The following is a 25,474-nucleotide window of genomic DNA, read 5'->3' on the forward strand; positions in this document are numbered from 1 at the left end:
TGATTCATTTTATTTGAAGAGAGGAAACAGAGCACTAACCACTACTATAAGTCCTTTGATAATCTCATAAATGCAATAATTAAATTGTAATTTTTTTTTAATGGTAGCTCTAATTGAGATTTAAATTCGTGAAGATATTTTAGTATTATCAAATTAAAATTTATTAATTAAATACATATTTACATTTATGTATTATTTGGATTAATTAACCAATTGAATATCTAAACTAAAATCTAACCCATTAAAAACGAACTTATAATAACTATAACAATTAAATACAAATTAATCAGGTCATCAATAACTTATAAAAAAAAAAAGAATTATTCCATTTATTGCTAACTATACTTTAAATTTGGTTAGCTGTACTTTAAATTTTCAAAAAAATAATAAATTTACTCTCCAAATTTACAAAACTGGTCTCACTTAGAGTACTGTCAACAAAATTTGGAATACAGTTAACAATAAGTGAAACTATTTCTTACTTTTTTTTTTTTTAACAAGTTATCAATAATATTACTTATTTATGTTTTAAATATATATTTTGTTAAAATTTATTGATAATTATTTTTAGTTCATTTATTTTAAAAATTACTTATTAATCAATCAATCATAGCAAGAATTCAGCAATCTTTTGGCAATTCTTATCGACCAATCTTCTAAATCGTATCTCCCTCGATACAATTCAAGATTGACAAGAAATCCCTTAATTGAATGCTATTGCCTCTTCCTACATCTTCTCGACAATGTCTCTTCCCCGCGAACATTGACACCACAACTTTAATTGGCGATGTTTGTGTGCTATTCTCAAGAGGAGCGGATGCATGTGAATCACCAACTTCATAATGAATGGTCTCTGGCCCATTTCTCATATTCTCAAGATTTTACATGCATGTGGATCACCATACACAATAATTATGGTTGGATTTTATTAAATAGCATTATAAAAAAAAATTATGACAATATTAAATCAATATGAAGAAATATATTCTCAAAATCATTAGAGAATGAAATTTAATTTTAACATATTAAATTAATTAGAAATATGTGTTTAAAAGTCAGGCTAGATTAATTTTTAATTTAGTGATGAATTGTATTGATTAATTAAGCAGATGTTCTTTACCCTTCACTTTGGATTGAGTCTAATTTTACTCAAAAACTAATTCAAGAGAAGAAATTTGCTCAAGTTATTTATATATATATAACTTAAATATTTCATTTTCAACAAACGTGAGATAATAAATCTCCTCACGCTCAGACATGAATATTTAAAGTATGAAATTTACAGACAGATACATCTGTGAGTAATCCAACATTGAAATATATAGATTTTAATATCATATAAAAAAAATAAATTATGTATAATTTTACTCTAAAAACTAATTCAAAGAAAAAATATTTACCTATAGATTAAATATCTCATTTCAAAGGAAAGTGACTTATAAAATAAGTAATATACCTGCAATCATCAAGTCAGGCTCTTCACCCTTTACTTTAATGTATATATATTTTCTTATTTAGTTGATGCTCTTCTTATAAGATATGCCCATGTGTGGGTGACAAAATTATATTTGCATAGGGATTAGGGAAAGTTAAAAAATAAAAAGTAAAACTTTTCCATAATCAGCTTATTTTTATATACGGGAGTTGAATGAATGACTTGAAACAAAATAATAATTTAATTTATTTTTCATATTACAAAACAATAATGTATATATTGAATTATCTCTTTCAATAATTTTATTAATAATTCAATTTTCAAACAATTAATAATTACCTAGCTACATATTTTCAATTTTAAGAAAAAAAAAACCGAATCAATAAAAAAAATTGCTAAAAAAAATTAAAGATGAGCATAATCGAATTTAAAATTAGACTGAAATTGGTCAATATTAAATTTTTCTTAAAAAAAATTAAATTTAATTAAAAATAAATTAAAATAAATTGAATTAAATTAAAATTAGAATCAAAATTGAAATGAAATAAATTATTTAGTTCAATCGTAATTTTTTTAAATCTTAAATTTTTTTAATAGTAAATACAAAACAAAATTCATTAAATCTCAAACTTTTAGCAAGAGTAATATATTGAGAAAAAAAGATTGGATCTAACTCTATTATAAAAATTAACTTAAAGAAAATATCGAATCTAACTCTTGTAACGCCCCTGCTCCAACCACTAGAGGAATTGTCTGTTTTGGCTCATCCTATCTTGAGTTTCATGGTTTTGTCCCATAGGTAGAATGGAGAACTTCTCAGGAAGTCACCCATCCTAGGATTTCTCTCAAACGAGCATTTCACCAAAAGGCGTTTCTAGTTATTAGTTTTTCCTATTTCAGTGTATGATTCAGTTCATTATTGTCCCTCATTTAATTAAGGTCTCAAGTGAGGCCTCACCTCCAGCCGTAGATTATTTCTACTTGTCGCACGAGATGTTACAAGCCCACTAGTTTCCGCCTAGTTCATCCCGGAACCACACATCTATTAGAGGGGGTCCGGCTCTGATACCATCTATAACGCCCTTACTCCAACCACTAGAGGAATTATCCGCTTTGGCCTAACCCATCCTAAGCCTCACGTTTTGTCCCATAGGTAGAATGGAGAACTTCCCAGGAGGTCACCCATCCTAAGATTTCTCTCAAACGAGCACGTTTAATCCTGGAGTTCTTCCAACTCTCCATTCTACCAAAAGACGTCTCTAGTGATTAATTTATCTAATTTCAATGTATGATTAAGTTCATTCCTGCCCCCCATTTGGTCAAGATCTCAAGTGAGGCTCCGCCTCCAGCCGTAGATTATTTTCTTTTGCCACACGGAATGTTACAACTCTATCCTAAAAATTAACTTAAGGAGAAGAGGTTTATTCGAGTGACGAACAGGAATAAATATTTGAAGTGTGAATGAAAAAACAGCCCGGACTTAACTCTACCATAAAAATTAGCTCAAGAAAATGAGGTTTATTCAAATCACGAAGAGGTATGAACATCGAAAGTGTGAATGAGAAAATAAATCGAACCTAATTCTACTAAAAAATTAACTCAAATAAAAAAAATTATCTAAATTTTATATTTTGCCCAAAAATTAACTCAAATAGCACGAACAAGCATGAACATCTGAAGTGTGAATGGAAAAATAGTTTGAACTTAACTCTACCAGAAAAATTAACTAAAGGAAATGAGGTTTGTTCAAGTCACGATTAGATATGAATGCCTAAAGTGTGAATGAGAAAATAAATCAAGCATAATTTCACTAAAAAATTAACTCAAATAAAAAAAAATAATCTAAATTTTATATTCAACACAAAGTTTTTATAGAAGAGCTTGTGGATGTACCACAGAAATTCTGAACAAGGAACATGGAAAAGTTATGGATATCCACTAAGCAAAAGAATCAAACCAGACATAATTATTAATTTTCAATCAAGTGGCAGTTTACAATTCATTTTAATTTAACGACTCTCGTGGGTGGGGTTGAGTTTGGTCACTGACCCTCTCCATAAATATACATAATTTTCACCTCCATATTTTCCCCACAAATCATATGAATAATACATGCAATGTCAACTCTTCCAACAGTACATTATCCCATATTGTTATAATTCTATGATTAACTTAATTAATTAACTAACAAATTGATATATTTTATTAATTACTCATATTCTTCATTTCCCATGTAAAAAATAATAATATATTGATTTTCTTTTTTTATTTATTAAAATTCTAAAAGAAAACAGGAGACGTGAATTATATTCACGAGCATATTCGGCTAATATACGTTAAATTAATAAATATGAAGCTTCGGCAGCTATATAATTAATAATTATTTGAGAAATTATGAAGTCAACCAAAGGGAGAAATTTTTTAACAGATTGCAGTGGCTACCAACAACCAGTGTTTTGTGTTTTTCAACAATTTGATAAACAGCTTTTACTTCAAATTTGACTTTTTGATGATTATGGATATTGATTGTGATTAATAAGTTCCTTTTTTTTTTATAAAAAATAGAACACTCAGATATAATAATCATCATTATGCTCATATTTACTAATTAACATTATCAATTTAATTTAATTTTATAAAAAATATTTTATCTATCGAATCCGAAATAACATTCACAAAGCGCACTAACTTATAAAATTAATAAATTCAAATCTGATAATAATATGTCTTAATAAATACTTCTTCCGCAAATCTATCAGGGAAAGGTTCAATCTAGACAGGCCACCTTACAAGCGGATTTGGGTCTCTGGATGCCACCTCCCATGTCACTTTCTTGACCCTTGTAATAATTACCACTAATTATATATCCATTTTGATTTTTGTGTTTGTAATTATTTAAATTATTTTTTATTTTAATCATGATAAAAAAATTATTAAATTAATTTATTTATAGTAAAATTAACTTTTTTTCAAAAATTATATACATATGAGACTATATAAAAATTATACAACAAAATTAACATGCTTATTTATTATTAGTTTTTATATTGAAAATATAAAATTATATTTTCTGCAATATATATCATTAAGATTCTGTTTATTCATGAAAAATAAAAAAATATTTTTTAATTTTTTTTAGTATTTAGAGTATTTAAGAAAATAAATAAATAGAAAATATTTTTTCTAATTAAAAGAAAAATTAAGTTATTTTTAAGAAAAATAATTTTCTCTTATATTTTCTAAATTTTAATATTTTTATTAAAATATAAAAATATTTATATATACATAATATAAACACCCATAATTAATTTAACATTAGAATCAAACATTAAAAATGTTTTTTAAAAAATATAAAAAATATTTTTTATAAATAAATTATTTTTCAAATAAATAGAGCATCAATATCTTAATTAGAAAACCTTTAATTAATTGATGATTGGTGAAATTCTTCAACCCTATCTTCCTCGTAATCATGACATCATGCATATAAAATGACAGCATCAATAGCTTACTTTGCATAAGCATTATTAGATAAAATTTACGCAATGAAATTAATAAGCTTCTTATAATTAATTAATTTTTCAACCCTTTCTTCCTCATAATCATATATCGTACAGCCCCAACAAATTCAGGTCAAGTGATATGGAAGCATTATACTCCATTTGCAAGGATTAATTAAATTAATTAAGAATCTAAAATTTATAAGTTTAACATATATAGGTGTATGTTTAAGAATGACGGGATAGCTAAGCTAACATTATAACATAAAACCAATTGGCCACAGATGGGGAGAAAGCTACTCCTAAACTAATCTAAACATATATTTAAAAAAAAAAAAACCATCAAATTTTAAATCTCACCGATAATAATTTTCTATCAATAAAAAAAATAATAATATAACTAATCACAGTAATTTGGTTGATCTTCCTATACCTTTAAGGTATAAAAAGCAGAGAACTCTCAAGTTCAAGTCTCTTTATTTAGTTTTTTTAAGATTATTCTGCGGTATAGCTCATCACCTATAACTGACTCATTGTGCATCCATTGAATATATATATATATATATATATAAATAAAAATTAAACTTGAAATTTAAATATGAATATACATGTATATATTCAATAGGCGACAGAGCCAGTCCGTTATGAATATATATACGTATATTTATGCAGATCAGGCGATTGAACCGACCATATGCATGCAAAAGAAAGAAATATTTGTAATTTTGTAAGAAAAGAATTGAAGAAAAACTTACTTTAAAGCTTTATAAAATTTGTAAAATTTGTACAAAGGTTTTGTAGATGTAATTCCGGGTAGGACTTACAAAGGTTGCTCAACACATGAGCTTCCTAAGATCTACTACAAGGAAATACAGGGTTTGTAAGTTTGTAGGTGAGGTAGAGGTAGGGTAGGATGGGAAGTGAATCAACCTTCTTGCTCCTTTCTTCACCTCGGGGTGAAACTCCTTCAGGACCTTATTCGTATTCTCTCAGCTTCAGAAGCTTGAAGGGGAGAAGCTTGGGCTCAAGAGGCTTGAAGAATGGTTTGAAGTGGCTTCCCTTTGCCTTGGATGGGTGCCTCCTTATATAGAAGTGTCCAGGGGCAGTTTTGTAATTTTGAAGGTTTTGAACAGTGGCTGTCACTTGATGCCTTCACGTGTGAACAGTGTTTTTTGTCTCCTTCACATGCTAATAGTAAAAAAGTGAACAATACAAGATATGACAGGTGAACAGTGTCCTGTCTGGTTTTGAAATAAAGGAAGAGGAAAAAGAGAATATTAAAAAAATGATTAAAATAAAGGAAAATGAAGAGAAAAAGGGTAATTTTGCCGCCATAAATTTCTTTTGCCGGTCTTAAATTTTTTCTTTTTCTTTTCTTTTCTTTTTTTTTTTTTTAATGGAGTGGAGCTGGGACCACTCTTTTATCCTTCCATCATGTTTTGTAAGTTGTGCCATGTTTCCTCGTCGTCACTTGTTTCGTCATCTGACGAGACAGAAGATAAGTCGTAGTGACTTTCATACTGAACCATGTAATTTTCATACTATGTTTCAATATGAAAGGGTTTTGGACCTGGCAAATGTTCATAATGAACAAATATCCGAGAATATGTACCCGTATAGATTAGTGCATATTCTGGATATCGGTGTTTTTGCCAATTTTCAACGACTGTCTTTGCTCGCCATTTGTTGAGTTGGACGAAATAGTCTTCATGATTGCATGGCCAATCCGGAAGATGATAGAGAGGAGGAAGTTTTGTATCCAGGTAGAAGTAATGGATCGCTTATTATAGCTCTCCATTTGCTAATACTTCTGGAGGTGTTGAAATAATTTGTATGTTGACTGGTTTTTGGAAGAATAATAGTCTTCTTACTTCTTGAAGGACTCTATTTCCCAAAAACCTTGTCATTTCATAATCAGATCTTGTGACTCGGACTCCAGCTAACATACCCCATTTGAATAGTTCTCTGGCGTCTAGATATCGGATTCCAGACATCTGAGTGGTTTTGAAGCGGGGGATGCTGAAATCTAAGCTGTGTTCACAGTCTGGATAGCACAGAGGGTATCGGTTAGGATGTGCCTGAGTGCAATGAAAACGGGGTTTTGAATAGTACTCCCATTCCCATGACCATCCATTGTGACCTTGCTGATTGCTTTTTGTAAAATTGAGACATTTTTGGAGAACATCCAGCTGTTCTTTGGTTCTTGACTGGATGATGTTTTGTAGAATCTGCTCGCGGATCTCTTGAGGAAGGCTGTTGAGAACTTGTTGCCTGAATTTCTTTGAAAGACAACGGGTTTGGAAATGTTCTAAGGACCTATTGGCACCAAGTGAAGCAAAGAAGACTTCACTATGGTGATAATTTTTCACATTGACTAGTGGGGCCAATGGTAATTTTACACTAGAATCCAGTGGGGATCCTAGGCCTTCAGTCCTTCGCTTTTGAATTCTTACACTAGAATCCAGTGGGGATCCTAGGCCTTCAAATTCCTGTTTTTGTAATTCAAGGTGATGATTTTGGTTAGAAGTGGATGGATCTGATGGACTATTTCTGGATGTAATGGATTTGTATAAATTTTGGTTTTGTAAAAACTCAATGAATGATTGAGCTACCATGATATGATCCTCATGATATTTAATTCTACTAAGGAGGTCAGCCACATATTTATTAGCTTCCTCAAACTCAATACAAAGTGCATTGAGAGCTATTACTCCCAACTTTTTATTTTGTATTAAAGTCCAAAGATTGTCTAATAAACATTGGTGCCTTTCTGTGGGAACATATGCAGTTCTGGCTACATTAATTATGAATTTTTGAGCAGGAGTTTTGGAGAGGACTATTGGTCCAAAGTGGACTAAATCACCATTGTTGGATGATTCTGCCATCTGCAAAAACTCACAAGGGTTAGTTTGTAATAAGCAGTAATCAAAAAATTGATTTTTGAAAACAAGCTTGCTTAATGAAATTTCTTTTTGTAAATGCTGTCTTATTTCCTGTTCCAAAACATTTATTTGATTATAAAAAATGGAATAAACATTTATGATACTCAAATTCTTTGTTTTGGGTTTTTCAATAAAAGGAAAAACAAGATTTTGATTTTTTGTTTTAAAAGAAATATTATCATAGTTGACTTTGTAGGGAGTAATCAAATTGATGAAAGGCGTCCCTAACATGACACTATGACTGATATCTTTTATTAAAACAAATGAAGTTTTTAGAAGGAGATTTGAATTGGCTATTGAAGCCTCTGTTTTGTATTTGATTTTATTTGCAGCTGAAAGGTTTTCAGTAGTTTTTTCTTGGAATTTCTCTGGAACAATGCCTTCTTTAATACAATTTAAATCTGCACCTGTATCAAATAAGGCAATTGTATCGATCCTGAAATCTTTTGAAAAAACTATCGAAACTTTAATCAAATATTTTCTGGAAGAAATCTCATTAAGAATGAAGAGAAAATCCTTTGTAGGTTTTTCAAGACTTTGAATTTCTAAAGTATTTTCTTCATCTTCTTCTTCGATTTCTTCATTGATTTGTTTTGAAAGTAATTTTTGAAGTGTTTCTGAGTCCTGTGCCTGTTTTTCTTTTAGCTCATTAAGCTCAATCTTAACAGCTTTTATTTCTTCCTGGAGGCTTTGAACTAAAACAGTTGATTATTTTGAAGTCTTTTTTCTACCCATCATGGCCGTAAGGTCATATGTGTTTTTTGTAATAGAGGGCAGAATAGAAGGTTTTTGTATTGGCTGTTCTTCAAAGGTTTTTAAAAGTTTTCCTAAAAATTCCTTTTGTAGTTGAGAATCTTCAACCTGTGTAAGGATTTTTAAGAGTAACTTCTGGTCTTTTGAAAGAACATTGATTTTCAATTTTGATTTTATAAACAGTCCATTTTCTGTTTCAGAATCTGAACTGGATGATGAACTTATGATTAATTCATCAATTTGTAATCCTTTTTCATTTTCTGTGAGATCAGTATTGCTGGACTCACCTTCGGTTTCAATTAAAAGAGCAGTTATTTTATTAATAACTTCTTCTTCTAATTGCAACTCATGAAATTTTTTGTTTAACTTGCAAAAATTTGCAGTGTGGCCTTTGTTACCATATTTGTAACAAGTTAAATTTTTTATCTATGATTTGGATTGGGGACTAGGTTTACTAGTCTTTTTTGGAAGTTTTTTGTAATATGGATCTTTTTCTGGTTTTGAAGAGTTTTTATATTTTTGGGATGATTTTTTGTAAGGTTTTCTGCTACAACTTCCTCCACAATTTGGAGTAGGGTTTTTGGTTCCTATTTCAAATTGTTTGCAGAAAGATCCTAACTCTTGGCGAGTTTTTCTCATTTCTCATTTCAAATGTTTTTGTAATTTCAAATCCTGACAAATCTTTAAACCTTCTTTTTGAGTGAGACTGACTAGTTCACCATAGGTTAATTTATCATACGGGATTTGATTTTCAAATGCTTCCTTAATTTTATTCCTAACCTTTTCTCCTAAAAGGACCGGAAGTCCAGCAAGGAATTTTTCTTTCCAAAAGGGTTGATTAGAATCTTCTCTAAGCATTACCCTAGTAAGGAAAGTGTTTTTGTAATACTGAAAATCACTCAGTTTTTTGCATCTAAGATTTGAAAGGAGTTCGGCATTTTTATCCTTAAGATGAGATGGGTCACCTACAAAATGTAATGAAATTGTTACAATCAATGTGGCTACTGCATCTGGGATTGGTTGGCCTAGCTCATCAAAAATTGACACGCCATCTTCTTGAGTTTGTATGGATTCTAGAATCTCAAATTTTTGTAGGTTCGTGAGATGATAATCCCACCATCCTTTGAGCTGTCCTGAGAATCCTGCAATGAGGAGTTCAGCAATAGCTCTTTCTGGGGTTCCAGTTTGGGTTTTGTAAGCATTTACTGCCATGGTCATTTGCTGGAGCAAATTCAAGATGTTGTACTCAGACATACCATCTATGTTCCATCCATAGACAGTAGAGGCATTGAATTTAGACTGGGTCAGAATTTCAAATCTATTTTCTATGCCTAAGTCTGGAGCTGTTATTGGGAGAGGTGTTGCTACCCGCGGCCAATAAAGTCTATTGATTTGTAAAGGTTTTGAAGAATGAATTTTTTCAGTTTGGATGGGCTCATTTTCTTGGCTTTGGACATTTGAGTCTGAATCTTCCTCAATTAGATTGACACTCCTTTGGGAGGTTTGAGGTGTTTCAGGTGCTACTAAAGTAGAAGTTGAAGCTTCTAGCCTAGTCTTCATGTCTTTCAAAGCTTGGATGAATTCAGAATTGTTGTTGTTTTGTAAATCTTTTTTACTGTTCTTGGAAACTTGAAATGGTTTGAAAATTGGGTTTTTCAATTTTGTATCCGGCCTAGTTTCAATTTGGGAAACTGTAGCCTGTTGGTTTTGTTCCATTTTTTGTAATTGCTTACCTATGGTATGCAAATGGGTATTTGTAAAGTTATTCTGTAGAACAATGTTTTTTATATTCACAGAATCACTTTCATTTGGAATTTTGTAGGGAGCTGCTTCTACTATTTGTTCCAAGTGGGGAATTTTTACTATCCTAAGAGGAGGATGTTCAAATTGTATTTTTCTACCATCTGAAATTTCCCATTCAGGAACTTTGTTTCTAACAGTAACAGGATTAACAGATAATTTTTCTTCTACTTTCTTTGGAAGATCTTTTAGAGCCGCAATGAACTTTGATTGATTTTCTCCTGACTCCTGTTGTTTAGGTTTTGAAATTTGGGAAGGTTTTGAAACTAGATTTGATTTTTTGAAAGTTTTTGGAATTTTGGAAAACGGATATGAAATGTTATGCTGTTTAGCATACATCTCAAACCAATCAAAGAAAAGAATATGAACTCTGTGTTGGTGTATAAAGTCATAATATTCATTTTGAATTTCTTTCCTTTGATCATTGAAATTTTTGAAAAACCACATTTGCTTTTTATGATTTTTTGGAGAATAAAAATCATCATGCAAATATTATTTGTCTACTTCAAATACTTTTTCAAGCACATTAAGTTCATGGTTTACATTTTCTGTAATGGCTGAAAAGGTAGGAGAAGTAGGTTCTGACTCTGTTTGGGTTTCATCCTGAACAGACTCATTTTGTAAATTTGTATAAACTGGATGTGGAACATTTGTAGAGTAATCTATGTTTTGTAAAGTGAATCTAGGTATTTATGAAGTAGAAAACCTAGAAGAGCTAGGTAAGTCTGAAGTAGAATACTTAGGCTGAATATTTTGTACTCCAACTGGTTTTGTACCGGGCAAACTAATGACAGAAGGTATACGAGACACTTTTCCTATGTCTACAGTACTGGATGTTGAGGAATCATCTGAAAACCTAAGGCTTCTGTTAAAGCTAAGGTTGACTCTTCCGTCTTCATACTGGGTTATTTGCCTCAGTTGAACGTTTGGCTCAACTATTTTTGAAGATTCTGGTTCTACTGCACCTTCTAAAATCCATTCTTCTGGTAGGGTTATGTCCTTCCATTGGATAGATCTAGGGATTACAGTGTTGGATTTTGTAAGATCAGTTTGTAAAAGCAAAGTTTCTCCTCTTTTACTTTGAAACTTATGTTTTGTGGCAAAAGCAGAAACCATAGCTTTGTAATGAATTTTGTAAATCAGTGCAAGAGGAATAGATCCTTCAAGCATTTCGTAATTGTGAGTTTTGATTTGTAAAACAAGGGATTTTGTAATATTACTGTCGTTTAACAAAACAGTAAAATTTGGATAGCAATCAAAAGATATTGGTCCACTGCACAAACTAGACTCGACTGAACTAAGCAAGGAGTCCTGGAAGTTTATGAACCTAGTATCTCTAAGAACTGCTAGGATTGAGGTGTTCAACCCTTCTTTGGTAAGCGGTTTAATTCCAACTTGGACTAAACCTATATAGATGAATTTGTATTGTTTTTCACGGTGTTTTTGTAAGGATTTTTTAGACAGAAGAGAAATCGTCTCAAAGGGTTTTGTAATCTGAAGATCTCTTTCTTCAGTTTTGATTGTGAAATTAGTTTTGAAAAAATTGAGTTTTGTAGTCTGATAGATCTGATCCTTTTGTACTTTTGGAATTTCCCAATTATCTATATATTTTTCAAAATTTTCGATTATTATTTCTTCACTATTAATTATCTTTCTCGACTCGGAGGACAAGGTAGAAGAGTTTGAAGAAGAAACTGTCCTACAGAAAATTGGATTCATAGTTAAAGAATTTTTCTAGGTTGATCTTTTGAGTTAAGTGAGGTAATCGCACCCGGAATCACTGCCCTAAACACGCCCTCTCGGCTAAACACGGGACTTACAACCCAGGCCTGTTTACACCTCTAAAGAAGCTGTCTTATCACCTTAGGATTATCTTACCAACCTCTAAAAAATGTTTAAATGTGAATCCTAACCTTAAATAGAACCTTTTCCCCCCCAGGCTCTGATACCAAGGACGCACTGAGATCGAGAGGGGGATGAGCTAACAGGGAAGAAGAAACAATCTAGATCTTGAATAATATATAAATAATTAAAGAAATAAATAAAATGCACAGGAAAGGAAAATCTTCAGAAATGAAAATTAAATTTGTAAATTAAAGAAATATATATATTCTATAGGCGACAGTGCTAGTCCGTTAAGAATATATATACTTAACAAAATAAAAATTAAACTTGAAATATATTACCATTAATGGAAATTCTAAATTAGTTCATATAGTTGGCTTAATTTATTGAAATTTTCTATTTGTTGTTTTTTTTTCTTTTGTCGATGGAAAATTTTGCTTGAGATTTTTATTTTTAATAAGCGAAGAGAAATATTTTAATGAAAGAGAATAACAGGATGATGAACAAGCCAGGGACTCAGATTTTGCTTGTGATTAGGGATGGATATTTTTAATATTTCAGAAATTTTTAAAGGGTAAAAGGATTTAAATTTTAAATAATACCTAATTAATCTCATGCATTATTTGGTAGGCAATTAATCATTAAGTTGTTACTCTAATATATTGTGAAGTTTTTAGCAAACACGCTATTAGTAACATTAATAATTAATTAGTTTTTATAAACGACTTAATTATTATTAAATTATAACCTTAATCTAGTCTTTAATAATTAATGTTTAAAATAAAAATTAATATTAGTTTGATATTAATTTAATTATCTATCTAATTAATATAGCTAATTAAAAAACTTAACTTTTTTACTTTGCTACTAAAAATGGGTACACATAAGCTCCACACACTCCACATAAAACATTTTATTTTTCATACATTACATCTATATTGAAATAATAATTACATAATATAATTAATTACACTTAAAGTAATATAATAATAATTACATATAAAAATAGATAAAATTATAATTATTAATTTTAATTTTTTTATTTATCAACAGTACTACAAATCACTACCCAACCACATCCACTACTACCACCAATATCGGGCTATCATCGCTGTCATCACTTTTGCCATGTCACCACCACTGTTATTATTATTGTCGTTACCATTTAGTTATTACTGCCGTCACCATTATTAGTGAAAATATTATTTAAAATTAAAATAATACTTAATAAAATAATATTATATGTTAAAATTTTATACTAATTTATTACATTTTTATTATATTTTTGTTATACATGTAAATAATCATGAGTTATAATAGTAATTACATTAAAATATTAATTTTATTATATAATTAATTATATTACATTATATCTAATATTTAAATTATTACTAAATTAAACAGTAATAAATATAATCCAATAATAATTACATATATTAAACATAAAAGATTCCGATTCAACTTCCCCTCCTCTTACACGTAATGGAGACACAACAAGTGTATCAAGGGAACATCACCATGTTTTTCTTCGAAAAATCCAGAAAAAATTGAAGAATTTACAGGGAAAATCAAACAAAAAAGGCACTAATGCTACTAGCTTTCACATTTATCTTTTGAGAAGTTATTTTAATTGGTCTAATCTGTGAGCTCTTCTGACAATTAATTATTCGTCGGTGTGTGGATCTGTTGGTTTTCTTTTCTCGCATTTTTTTCCCATCACATTTTCCCACGTGAATCCCTGAACTTAATAATTATTTTTTTAAAAGGAAAATTTAACAATAATAAGTTCTAATTTAGTAATAATGAAATCATTTTTTATTATTGTAGGATATCTATTTCGATCTCCGATCATAAAAAGACAAGGGCAAAAAATAATTAATGAGTTTGACATTGAGTGAATCAATTTAAAAAGAAAAAACAATAATTTAATTGAATCAATGACGTTTAGGGATGTTCCTCATACGTAAGGGATGATCTGGCCCTGCTTAACACTTTAGTCCACACAGTTCCAGACACTTGTAGCTAACTTGAAATTTAAAAAAAAAAAAAAAAAAATTAGATAATGAGAGATTTCTGATTCACGGTCAAGCGTACCATGATTAGTAAAATTCTAACTCTCAATTTAATGAATGTAATTAACGAGTATTACAAATCGAATCAACCTTTGTTAGCTAGTTCTTTTTATTATTTAATTTGAATTAATCTTTGACTTGTACTGATTATTCTGTTTTTATTACATGGAGCTTAAATCATGTTCGCACTTTAGTTTTACAAGAAAGGAATATAGAATTAGTCACCGTTTTGCAAACAGTTGATTAGCTAACAATTCACCAACCACAAAAGGTTTGGTGCAGGGAAACACTTCACTATATAAGGAGATGAGCTATGCCTCAGCTAGATACGCTCAAAATAAACCTTGTTTTCTCTCTTGGAATTAGCTAGCCAATATAGCCTTATCCAAAAAAGAAAATTACCCAAATACCAAAAACCATGAAGGTGAGAATAGAGAGTACAAGAACTGTTAAGCCAATTTATGAAGGGAATTGTCCTCCCCCTACCTCACACTGTATCCCTCTGAGTGTGTTTGATAAGGTCACCTACAACACCCACATAGCAGTCATTTATGCCTATCGTCCACCAACACCAATGAATGCAACCATTGAGCTTGGCCTCCAGAGGGCCTTATCAGAATACAGGGAATGGGCTGGAAGATTAGGGGAAGATGAGAAAGGTGATCCTGTCATTTTTCTCAATGACAAAGGGGTGAAACTAGTTGAAGCTTCTGTGGATTGCAAGCTTGATCAACTCATGCCCTTGAAGCCATCTCCTGTTTTGCTTAGCCTTCATCCTAGCTTGAAGGACGTGGAAGAGCTCGTGCAAGTTCAGCTCACAAGGTTCAGTTGTGGCTCATTAGTAGTTGGCTTCACAGCCCATCACTTGGTAGCTGATGGGCATTCCACCAGCAATTTCTTGGTTTCATGGGGGAAAGCTAGTCGTGGACTTGACATGAACCCACTTCCTCTTTGTGATCGAACCATTTTCAGCCCTCGAAAACCTCCTCATTTCGATTTTGAACACAGAGGAGTTGAGTTTAAAAGCAAGAAGCTTGTCAAAGATTTTCCAAATATATATATTGATAACTTTGTGGATGACATTATAGTCCATAAAGTCCATTTCACATTGGAATTTCTCTCCAAGCTCAAGGCTAGAGCCTCTCCACCATCAAATAATCTGCAGAACAAGACTTATAGCACTTTCGAGAGCTTGGTTGCTCATCTATGGAGAGCCATAACAAAGGCTCGAGGGCTCGGTGGGTTCGAAAAAACACATGTGAGAATCTCAGTGAATGGACGCATGCGAATGAATCCAAGAGTTCCCAATGAATACTTTGGGAACTTGGTGCTATGGGCATTCCCAAGTGCGAGGGTTAAAGACCTACTACGAGAGCCATTACCTTATGCGGCCAAGCTCATTCATGAAGCTATTGCAAAGGTAAATAACAGCTACTTCAAATCATTCATCGACTTCGCTACCCACAAGGCAGGGAAGGAAGAAGACCTGGTGCCCACGGCGGAGATGAGCAAGTCGGTGTTGTGCCCTAATTTGGAGGTTGATAGTTGGCTAAGGTTTCCATTTTATGATCTGGATTTTGGAGGAGGAAGTCCTTATATATTTATGCCATCTTATTTTCCAACAGAAGGAATGATGTTTCTTCTACCTTCGTTCATTGGGGATGGAAGTATAGACGCCTTCATACCTCTTTTCCAGGACAATTTGGCCACCTTCAAAGAAATTATCTATTCATTGGACTGATCAACTAATTATTACTACAATAATTTATTTTTTCCTTTTGGCTATTTTTTTCTTTTTCCATCGTTATAATTAAGAAGTTCTTGTTAAATATATAGTTGTTGTCATGTATTTTTCTTGAAGGTGGACCATCTACCTGCTTGTAATAACAACTGCTCATAAGAGATATCATTAATTATAATTGCATGAAAACTTTACTTGGGGAGTAATATATATATATATACATATACACATATATAATTGATCAACAATTAACCATTTGATCAGTTTTTTTATTTAAAATTTGTCCCTTTTTTATTGTTTTTAATGAATAAACTAAGATTATAGTATTTAATTTAAACTTAAACGTCAATTTTAAATTAATTATACAAGATATCGAAAGTGATATAATAAATTAATTTATTAGTCATATTTGTATATCATAAATTCAACAATATATTTTTTAATTTTTCTAATTTATTTAACTTTCATTTTTTAATTTAAAAATTATAATTGAATTAGTAAGTTTAATTAATCAATTTTTTATTCGATTTTATCAATTTTAGTATTTTTTTATAACAAAAATAAATTTATTAATAATATTAAAATTTTAAGTATTATAAATAATTACTAGAGGGACAAGATTTTACTCCTATACATCAGGCATAGAACATATTATTATAAACAATAAAATTCATTAATCTTTTAATATAATGATATTAAATCTTTTTATTTGAAAATAATTTTGAAAAATGATATAAATCTTTTCAAAAGATTATAGAATACTTTCTGGTGCATATAAAAGTAGTGCTTTCTCTCTCAGGAGGCCATTGGTCTTTTATTAAATTTAGATAGCAAAATATTTTTTTCAAAATATTTCATACCTGAGTTGTTTTTTTCAGAATTTGATATATATAATTTATACAGATGAGTTCAACCATTACATGTTAATGGAGAAATAGATTACACTACTAAATTTTATTTTATATATATATATATATGCATACACACTTATGAAATTCTTCGCTTTAAATTAAATAGCATTTGTATACCTTTACCTAAAAAAAAAAGGAAAAAATATGTTGAAATTTGAAACCCAATTTCTTATAAGAGATGATCATTTTATTCTACAACTTTGAGCATCATATGGCATTTATTAATTAAAATATATACAATAGGTGATCTTTATAGTCGTGGAAAGATATTTATTATCGTTTGAATATATATATATATATACACACTAGCTAATTATTTATTAGTATAGTTTGTTAGGTGGTGTGGGGACGTTTGAAGTTGATGATATCAGCTAATATGTAATTAATTAATTAAAATCTTGGATTAGGTATGAGGATATTAGACATTGTATTAAGGTGATGTTTATATAATATATACGTATGGACTCGTGAACTTTGCATGGAACCATGTCTTTAAGGTCAAATTTTGGGGGTAGCCTTTTTATTATAAAAAATATTTATGTCACCTCTTCGCTAATTAACTTCTTGTTATCTCTCTTGACGGCTTTCTTTAGAAAGCTAAACAATTTGTTTGATTTAGGGTTCTAATTTAATTTTTTTTTTCTTATCTTAAGTTTTTTAATTTTGACGTAAATAGTGTTCTTTGATTAAATTGAGTGTTGTGCCTATTTGATTGAGCAATGGAGAGTTGATTTTTAAATTGGTTTGAATGAAAGGATAAAAAGAAAGAAGAGAAAATGAAGACAAAAAAAAAAAAGGATGAGTTATCTCTTTAAATCCAAATTTATTTTTTCATCAAAATTAAGAGAATAAGAACTATCTGTCCTTTAATATTAATTTTTTTAAAAAATAATTATTCTACAATTAATGTTTAATATTCTTATGAAATTATTTAATCTTTTAATTTTTTTCCTGTTCCATGAATTAAACACTATTTTTTTCTTTTCCCATTCGATAAAAACTCTTAAATATAGTGTTAGATTTTCCTACTACTAGATTACAATTTGTTGTGCACTATGAAATTATGTAAATTAAAAAAATATATAAAATAAACACATAAAATATCAATATTTACGTGATTTACCTTCTCAATATACAAATTCAAAATTGTACTACTGATTAATCCAATTATGCTCCCAAAACTCTTGCATCTAACTAATCATACTAAATACATTAGTTAGTCCTTTAAGTTTCTAAATATAATCTAATAAATTTATTACTTTACCTACTACACCACCACAAAGGGTACTTCAACATGTGAGTAAGAGTCCTTTCACCAATAGACAAAAATTCATTTCTCTTGAACTTTACATAATTTTTTTATCTTAGGCAGAAGTCTCTTTTCTTCTAATGGACTGCAGTGAGCAAAAACCTCTCATCAATAAGAAAAGTCGAATCCTCAGTAATTAGCAAAGCCTTTTACTCTATGACTGAAAGTCACTTTCTCTTCAATAAGCTAAATTACTCTCCATGGACAAAGTCAAATAACTTTTTTACAATACTCATATTTATAGTTTCAATCCCCTCAATTCTAACCAAATAAGGAATCTCACCCAATTTAAAAATAATACTAAAATAGAAATTTCACTAAATATTTCATCATCTTATTGAGTAATATTTTTTCCACTCAAATTAAGAAAAATGTCTCTTTCTAAATTCTACTAAAATTTTGAGTAACAAATCTTAAAAAAAATTTAATAAATATTTTATTTATATAATCTTTCAAAAATGAGTAGTTGACTAATTTATAAAATTATCAATTAATGTTAAAGCTAATATTTGTAATTATCAACTTCCAACCTAGCTTTAATTTAATTAATATCCACCATATTCAATAAATTAGTCACAATCATTAAATAAATATTGATAGATATGCAAAATTAACTATTGATTTGTGATATGATCTCTCCATCACAAAACCAAAATGTAAAATAAATGAAGCTTGAAGAAGTTGTTCATGATAAGCAATGTACATGGACTAATTCCGCCATTGTCATGCACTTAAAGCTGCTGGCAGCTTAATGTTATTCTGTGATCTGTGTTTTGGCTCGGCATGTTGACTGAAATATTTAAAGAAAAAGATAGAAGTTTTAAGTGATATGATGTTTACTTTGTATTATAAATAAATAAATATAACAAGAAATTATAAAAAATTAATTTTAAAGTAAATTTAACTTATTTTTAGCCATTAAAATTTAAGAAAAGATCAATGTTTATTAGTTATTGCAAGTTGCAGTTGGATTTTCTGGGATATTGTAAGAGAATTGTCCCCCAAAATTGTCAATGGCTGTATATATATATATATATATATATATATATTTCAATAGCATCTTAAATAGTAATATTAAATAGACATTGTATTCTTTATTATGTAGCTTACTTTCCCATTAATCATTGTAGAATAAATAATTTAGCGTTTTAGGTAATAAAACATTTTTATTCGATTCATCATAAGCATACCGCGTTGGCGCACTCATGGATCACACTAATAATATATTTTCATTTTTTAATATTTTAATTTTAATTAAAATTTATAATTTTAATGAACACTTAAATAATATTAAACTAAAATATATTATATATAAAAAGGTTGTTGATTATAGAATTTGATTCCAAAATTTATTTGTACTCAAACGTTTAGAGTTTAGGTAGAAAAAGAAATTCTTTGAACAAATTTTCTATTTTAATGCTAAAAAATAAAAAGATTGAAGAGATACAGAGGAATGATAATGAATAGGATATCCATAAAAATTATCATATTCAAACTTGAAAAATACTTGAATCTATTTAGTTTTATCTATTTTAATTATTAATTTAAATAAAATTTATTTTTATTAATAATTTAAGTTTTAAATTTTAATAATTTTATAAAATATTTCAATTTTATTTTACATAAAACAAAATATATAATATTATTATAAAAAATATATATTTTATATTTAATTAAATATTTATAAAAATTAATTTGTACAACGAGTATCATAAAACCTGAACTCGATCTGAACTCATTACGAGTACTAAATTTCAAATTGAAATCTATTTTAAATTTAATATATACTACTTAAATCTATCTCATTAAAATTCGATCAAATCGAATACTAAAAAAAATCTAACTTATTGCCATTACTAAAAATATATTAAAGGAAATTATTTAAAAAATTAGTTGTACACGATTAAATAAAGCTGTAATCGACGAATTATATTGAAATGTTATATTCATTGTCAATCACTACGTGATTATTGGTCAAACTGTCCTATTTTTTTCTTTCAACCAATTTGTAAATGACTGTTGTATTAATAATTATATATATAATAATCTACATGTATTTTTTTTTTATAAATTCAAATTATTTCATTTTAAATTATGAATTAATTTAGAATACTTATTGAGTTATTATAAAAAATTAATTTACGAATTGTGGATTATTTTATATTAAAATAGTAACTTATTAAAAATAATTTTATTAATTTATTTTTTGAACAAAAAGTTGATTTGTTCAAATCAATTAAAATGAATTAAATTTTATTAAATGAATTAAAGTTATTCTTTTCTTTTTTAGTGCTGAAAATCATAGAAAATTTCAGCGACAATTTCTCAAGAAACGAACAAATAATTATGATTAAGTTGTGTCTGTGAAATGTGTGCATCTATTATATTGGCTGGGGAAGTGCTTATTTGACAATGATTATGACAAGTTAGGTTGAGAAAGAAAATATGTTTAGCCGGCAATTCCGTGTTGATTAAATCAATTTGATTACTTCATAATCGTCAAATTAATTGACTCCAATTTTGATCATTGTTATGTTAAATTGAATTCCCATTGTTTAATTAATTCTTCAAATTATGTGCTTTGACAGGGTTTTATTTATTTTTTTTTAAAGGTCCAATAGCAAGGTTTTTTTTTTTAATTAAAGATATAATTTTTATGTATAAATAGTCTTACAATGTCAATGATAACATTTGTCTCTTAAATTTAATATATCAAAATACAATTGTTTTATAACACAACTAAAAATTTTTAACTTAATTTAATATCAAAATTATGACACTATTTTCAATTGCATTGTATTTTTTTTTTTTTTATTATCAGTGCTATTATAAATGGCAACGAGACGGGTTAGGATAGAGAATGAGTTCGAGTTAAGGGGTAGGGTTGTCAAGTTTAACGGTGGTTCAATTTTAAGATAAATTATTGGATTTATGAAATTCTCTTAGGTTTGAAATTATATTACTGTAAGATAAATATTATTTAATTGATTATCTCTTAATTATTAGCACCACCCTTGATTAATCCCATATCACAATAAAAATCTATTGACTATCCAAAACAATACGAAATTACATTTAGACCCTGTTAGGTTTAATTTTATAATAAAATTCATTTCATTTATAAATAAATTATATGATAGAATTTATTTACAAATGAATTTATTTATTTGGTATATTTTATATTAAATATGAAATTCAGAAATTCATTTCAAATGGAATAAATTTTATATTTGGAATAAATAAAATAAAATAAAATGATATATAATAAGAAGATAATTTTATCACTTGAAATGTATATGATTTTAAATTTGAAATTCATTTGCAAAGTTTATCAATTTTGATGAATTTAGTTTAGTTATAATAAATTCTCTGAAATTGATTATTAAGAATTCCAAATGAATTTTCATTTAAGTCAAATATTAAAATTTTATATTTACAAATAAATTTCACAAAATTTTATGAAATTCATTTATACCAAATATTACATTAGTAAATTTAGTACAAAAATTCTCCATATTTAGTCCCTACATTCAATAATTATCTCTTCAATATTAATTATTAAAAAATTAAACTAAAATTAATAAATTAAGAACAAAATTAAAGTTATCAATATGACTAATCTTGATATTTGAATTGCACTTGTGAGTTGATAATATACTTCATCTGTCGAATAATATAATAATATCTACATTTATCTTCTAGGTTAATTTCTTCATAAGTGATTTAAGTAGTTTATGTTATGTCTAAGGATTAATTAAGCATACCTTCTCCTATGTGTATGATGGAGATTTATAACAAATCCTTACAAATTAATTAAGAAAAACTTACTTTGATACCTTCTTAATTTCTTAAATAATAAATTCAGGAGATGATATTTTTATTTGTGATGACACATTTGCAGGCTTGCTTATAGTTGTCAATCACCCTGCAACATTCTAATGTTGAGCCAATGACTGATCCAAGTCGGCTACACAAAACACTAATTTTTTCTTCCTATCGTTGCTCTCAACAATGCCTTTATTAAACAAACTAAATTTGAGCTTTCTTATTAGAGTGCGCTAGACCTTATCGATAGGCCTTATCATTACACCTGACACTTGTTAATAATTTTAATTAATTTTAATTTAAATTTTAAAAAGATTAAAATTTTATCTTAGAATTTTTATTGATTTTAATTTTGATTTCGATTAATTTTATTTTAAATAATTTTAACTTTAAATTTAACTAATTCAATTCCAATATAATTTATATGTATAAGAATTTGCATGCTATAGAATATTATCTATAATTTTTGCATGATCCCAATTGTAGTTTGATTTAATGATAAATGTCTTTTCAATACTATTAATTAATTAACTCACCTTTATATATATATATATATATATATATATATATATATATATATATATATATATATTAAAAATTTCTTATAAATAATTTGAAGAACACATTCTCTTATGTCAATGTACTTAGAATTATTACTTATAAAATACTTTCAATAGGATTATTCATTATTCATTACATTATGATTATTACTAATTTGATTTGATTTGATTTATAATTAAATTTATCGAATGAACACCTTTTTCTTCATTGGAAAACCTTGATTGATAAAGAAAAAAAAACTCACATATTTACCAATTGAATTAATTTCAACAAGGTGTGTTTGTTTAATTTCTTCTTTTATTGATTGAGAGTCAATTTGGCAGAGTTAAAAACAAAAAAAAAATTCTCTTTTATTTCTCATTTCCCTTTCATTTAATATATATATATATATATATATATTTTTTTTTTATTCAAGGAACGGATGAGGATCGAATATTGAGATTTAAATTAGGAGATAAATATTTTAATTATTAAATTATTATCTTAATTTTAAATTTTTAATGATAATTTTTCATTTTAAAAATTTTTTAGCATATTTATTATTATATTTGCTATTATGGACAAATTCTTTCTAATAATATATGAGCTTTTTTAAATACAATTATTCAAAGAGTTTAGTTTTTTTTTATTGTATTGTTTAAAAAAATAATTAATAACCATTTAAGAAATAAAATTTTAATTATTTAATATAATTAATTAAAAATTTTATTATTAGTAAATATTTATATAGTATGATTTTAAAATATAAAATATTAAAAAATAATTATTAAATTATATTATTAAAATAAAAAAATAAACCACACAACGCATAGACAAAACAATTAATTATTAACTTAATTTAAAATTTTTAATGATAATTTCCCATTTTTTAAAATTATTCGGTTGAGATTAGATTAGAGGCCTAGATTAGAATGGGCTTCAGTTGATCTAAATGAGTGCTTGAAAGAGGCCCATGGGTTTCTTTCTCAGACTTCCACAGCCTATTACAATATTAATGAGCTTGTCTATTATACCAATCTATCATTGTTGGCTGCTGTTTAATTTGAAGGTAATTTAAAATATTTATAAATATAATTAAAAAAATAATTTTCTAAATTAATAAGATTAGGTCTATTTTAATGGATTACGAGATACCTATGATTTATTATAACAGTTATTTTAATTATCATTGAATTATGTCGCTGCTCACAATGGAAAACTACCGTTTTCTATCTTAGTTAAGAAAAATGGGCAAATTGGCTTCAACGTGGATGAATTTACTAACTCTCTCGATCCTCTAGTCTACGAATCACAAATGCGTTGTCGTATAGCGTAAGGAAACTGGAAGCTGATGCTTTAGAAAAGTTCGAAGCACATTGCATTGGTCCATGATTCTTTTGTCTTCACATTCTTTTCATACGTTCCCAAATCTCAAGATTTTGATGTCTAGGGATCTAAAACTTGCATTTCACATAAAATCCTTTGCCTCAATTAATTGAAGTAATTCTTGTTGCTTATTTTTCCAAAACTTTTAATTTTAAATACTTAAAATAAATTTTTTAAAATTGAAGAAATTTTATTCGATACTCAAAATTTATTCTCAAATTTTGATAGGTGAATGACAATTTAGTCTATGGAGTTTAACAGAACTTATAACTTAGTTTATATATTTTGAAAATTAAGCAATTTAATATTTAAAATTTGATAAAATTTATAAATTAGTGCTTCGTTCAATTAATCATTAATTATAATAAAATGATTAAAATACCCTTTACTCTATATTTTTATAGAAAAATAAAAAATGAAAAATTATTTATTTTTTCTATCCCATCTAGTTATCACATACTACGATTTAAGAATATCAAAAGTAATTCAGAGTTAAAGTGAGATACGTTTTTTGATGCCAAAATAAAAGAATAAAGATATGTTTTTATACGTGCAAATTTACATTAATAAGGACTTTTATCATGTGAACGAAAGAAATATATTCTCATTTTATTAAAAGTAAAAGGAAAGCACCCATGCCCCCGAATTTAACTTCAACTTGAATGAAGAAACCTACAAAATTGAAGATAAAGCAAAGCCCAAACCTGCATATGGGAAAACCCACAAAAGCAAAGATAAAGAAATTGAAGTAGGAAGAATGGTGCATTTCCCATGTGGAAAGGAACTAATATTCTTTTCTCTTCCCTTCCTTTTTCATCTTTAGTTTTCTATCCTTTAATTCACTTTTCCCTAACTCCATAGCCAAAGTCTTAACATTTCTTCATGTAATGGGATGCCATTCCTTTAATTTAAAGGTTGAATTGAATTTAGCACATCCCCAAAAAAAAATTTATAAGGGATGCATTATCTCTATCTCAAATTAATATGAGACGTCAATGCATACCTCTCGTGTACATGACAGAACATAAAAGGCTTAACATCAATTGGGAGATTTTGATATCATTTTAAAAAATTGAAAGCTTATTAAGAAATAAGTGTATTATCCTATGCCAAATTGATGTGAAATATTAACAGTTTTTACATATATTTTAAAAATACAAATTATAAATTAAAATTTAAAATGGTTTTTTTTTTCAAATAAAGATAAATTATATTATGGTGAGTTTAGGTAAGGATCCATTATGCACCAAAACAACTAAGAACTTTAATAACCAATGATATGATTTTACCATTTGAAACAAAGTTTAATTTGGCATTTCACAAAGGTAGATAGATTATCAGTAAAAAATGCTCTAGCTAGTTCTAGGCAATGACATGATTTGTGTTTGGTGTTCAAGTCAAAAATTCTAAGCATG

The 25,474-nt window shown here is 27.9% G+C and overlaps 1 protein-coding gene across 1 annotated transcript; it reads left to right on the top strand.

The window, feature by feature from the left end:
* The first annotated feature begins 14,679 nt into the window (after positions 1-14,679).
* Positions 14,680-16,282, top strand: LOC110673296 (agmatine coumaroyltransferase-2-like). Its single transcript, XM_021836384.2, has one exon. The coding sequence runs from the start codon at positions 14,766-14,768 to the stop codon at positions 16,086-16,088; it is 1,323 nt and encodes a 440-aa protein (XP_021692076.2). The 5' UTR covers positions 14,680-14,765; the 3' UTR covers positions 16,089-16,282.
* The last annotated feature ends 9,192 nt before the right edge of the window (positions 16,283-25,474 follow it).

The sequence above is a fragment of the Hevea brasiliensis genome, chromosome 1, assembly GCF_030052815.1.
Source record: "Hevea brasiliensis isolate MT/VB/25A 57/8 chromosome 1, ASM3005281v1, whole genome shotgun sequence".
In the NCBI taxonomy this organism is placed as follows: domain Eukaryota; kingdom Viridiplantae; phylum Streptophyta; class Magnoliopsida; order Malpighiales; family Euphorbiaceae; genus Hevea; species Hevea brasiliensis.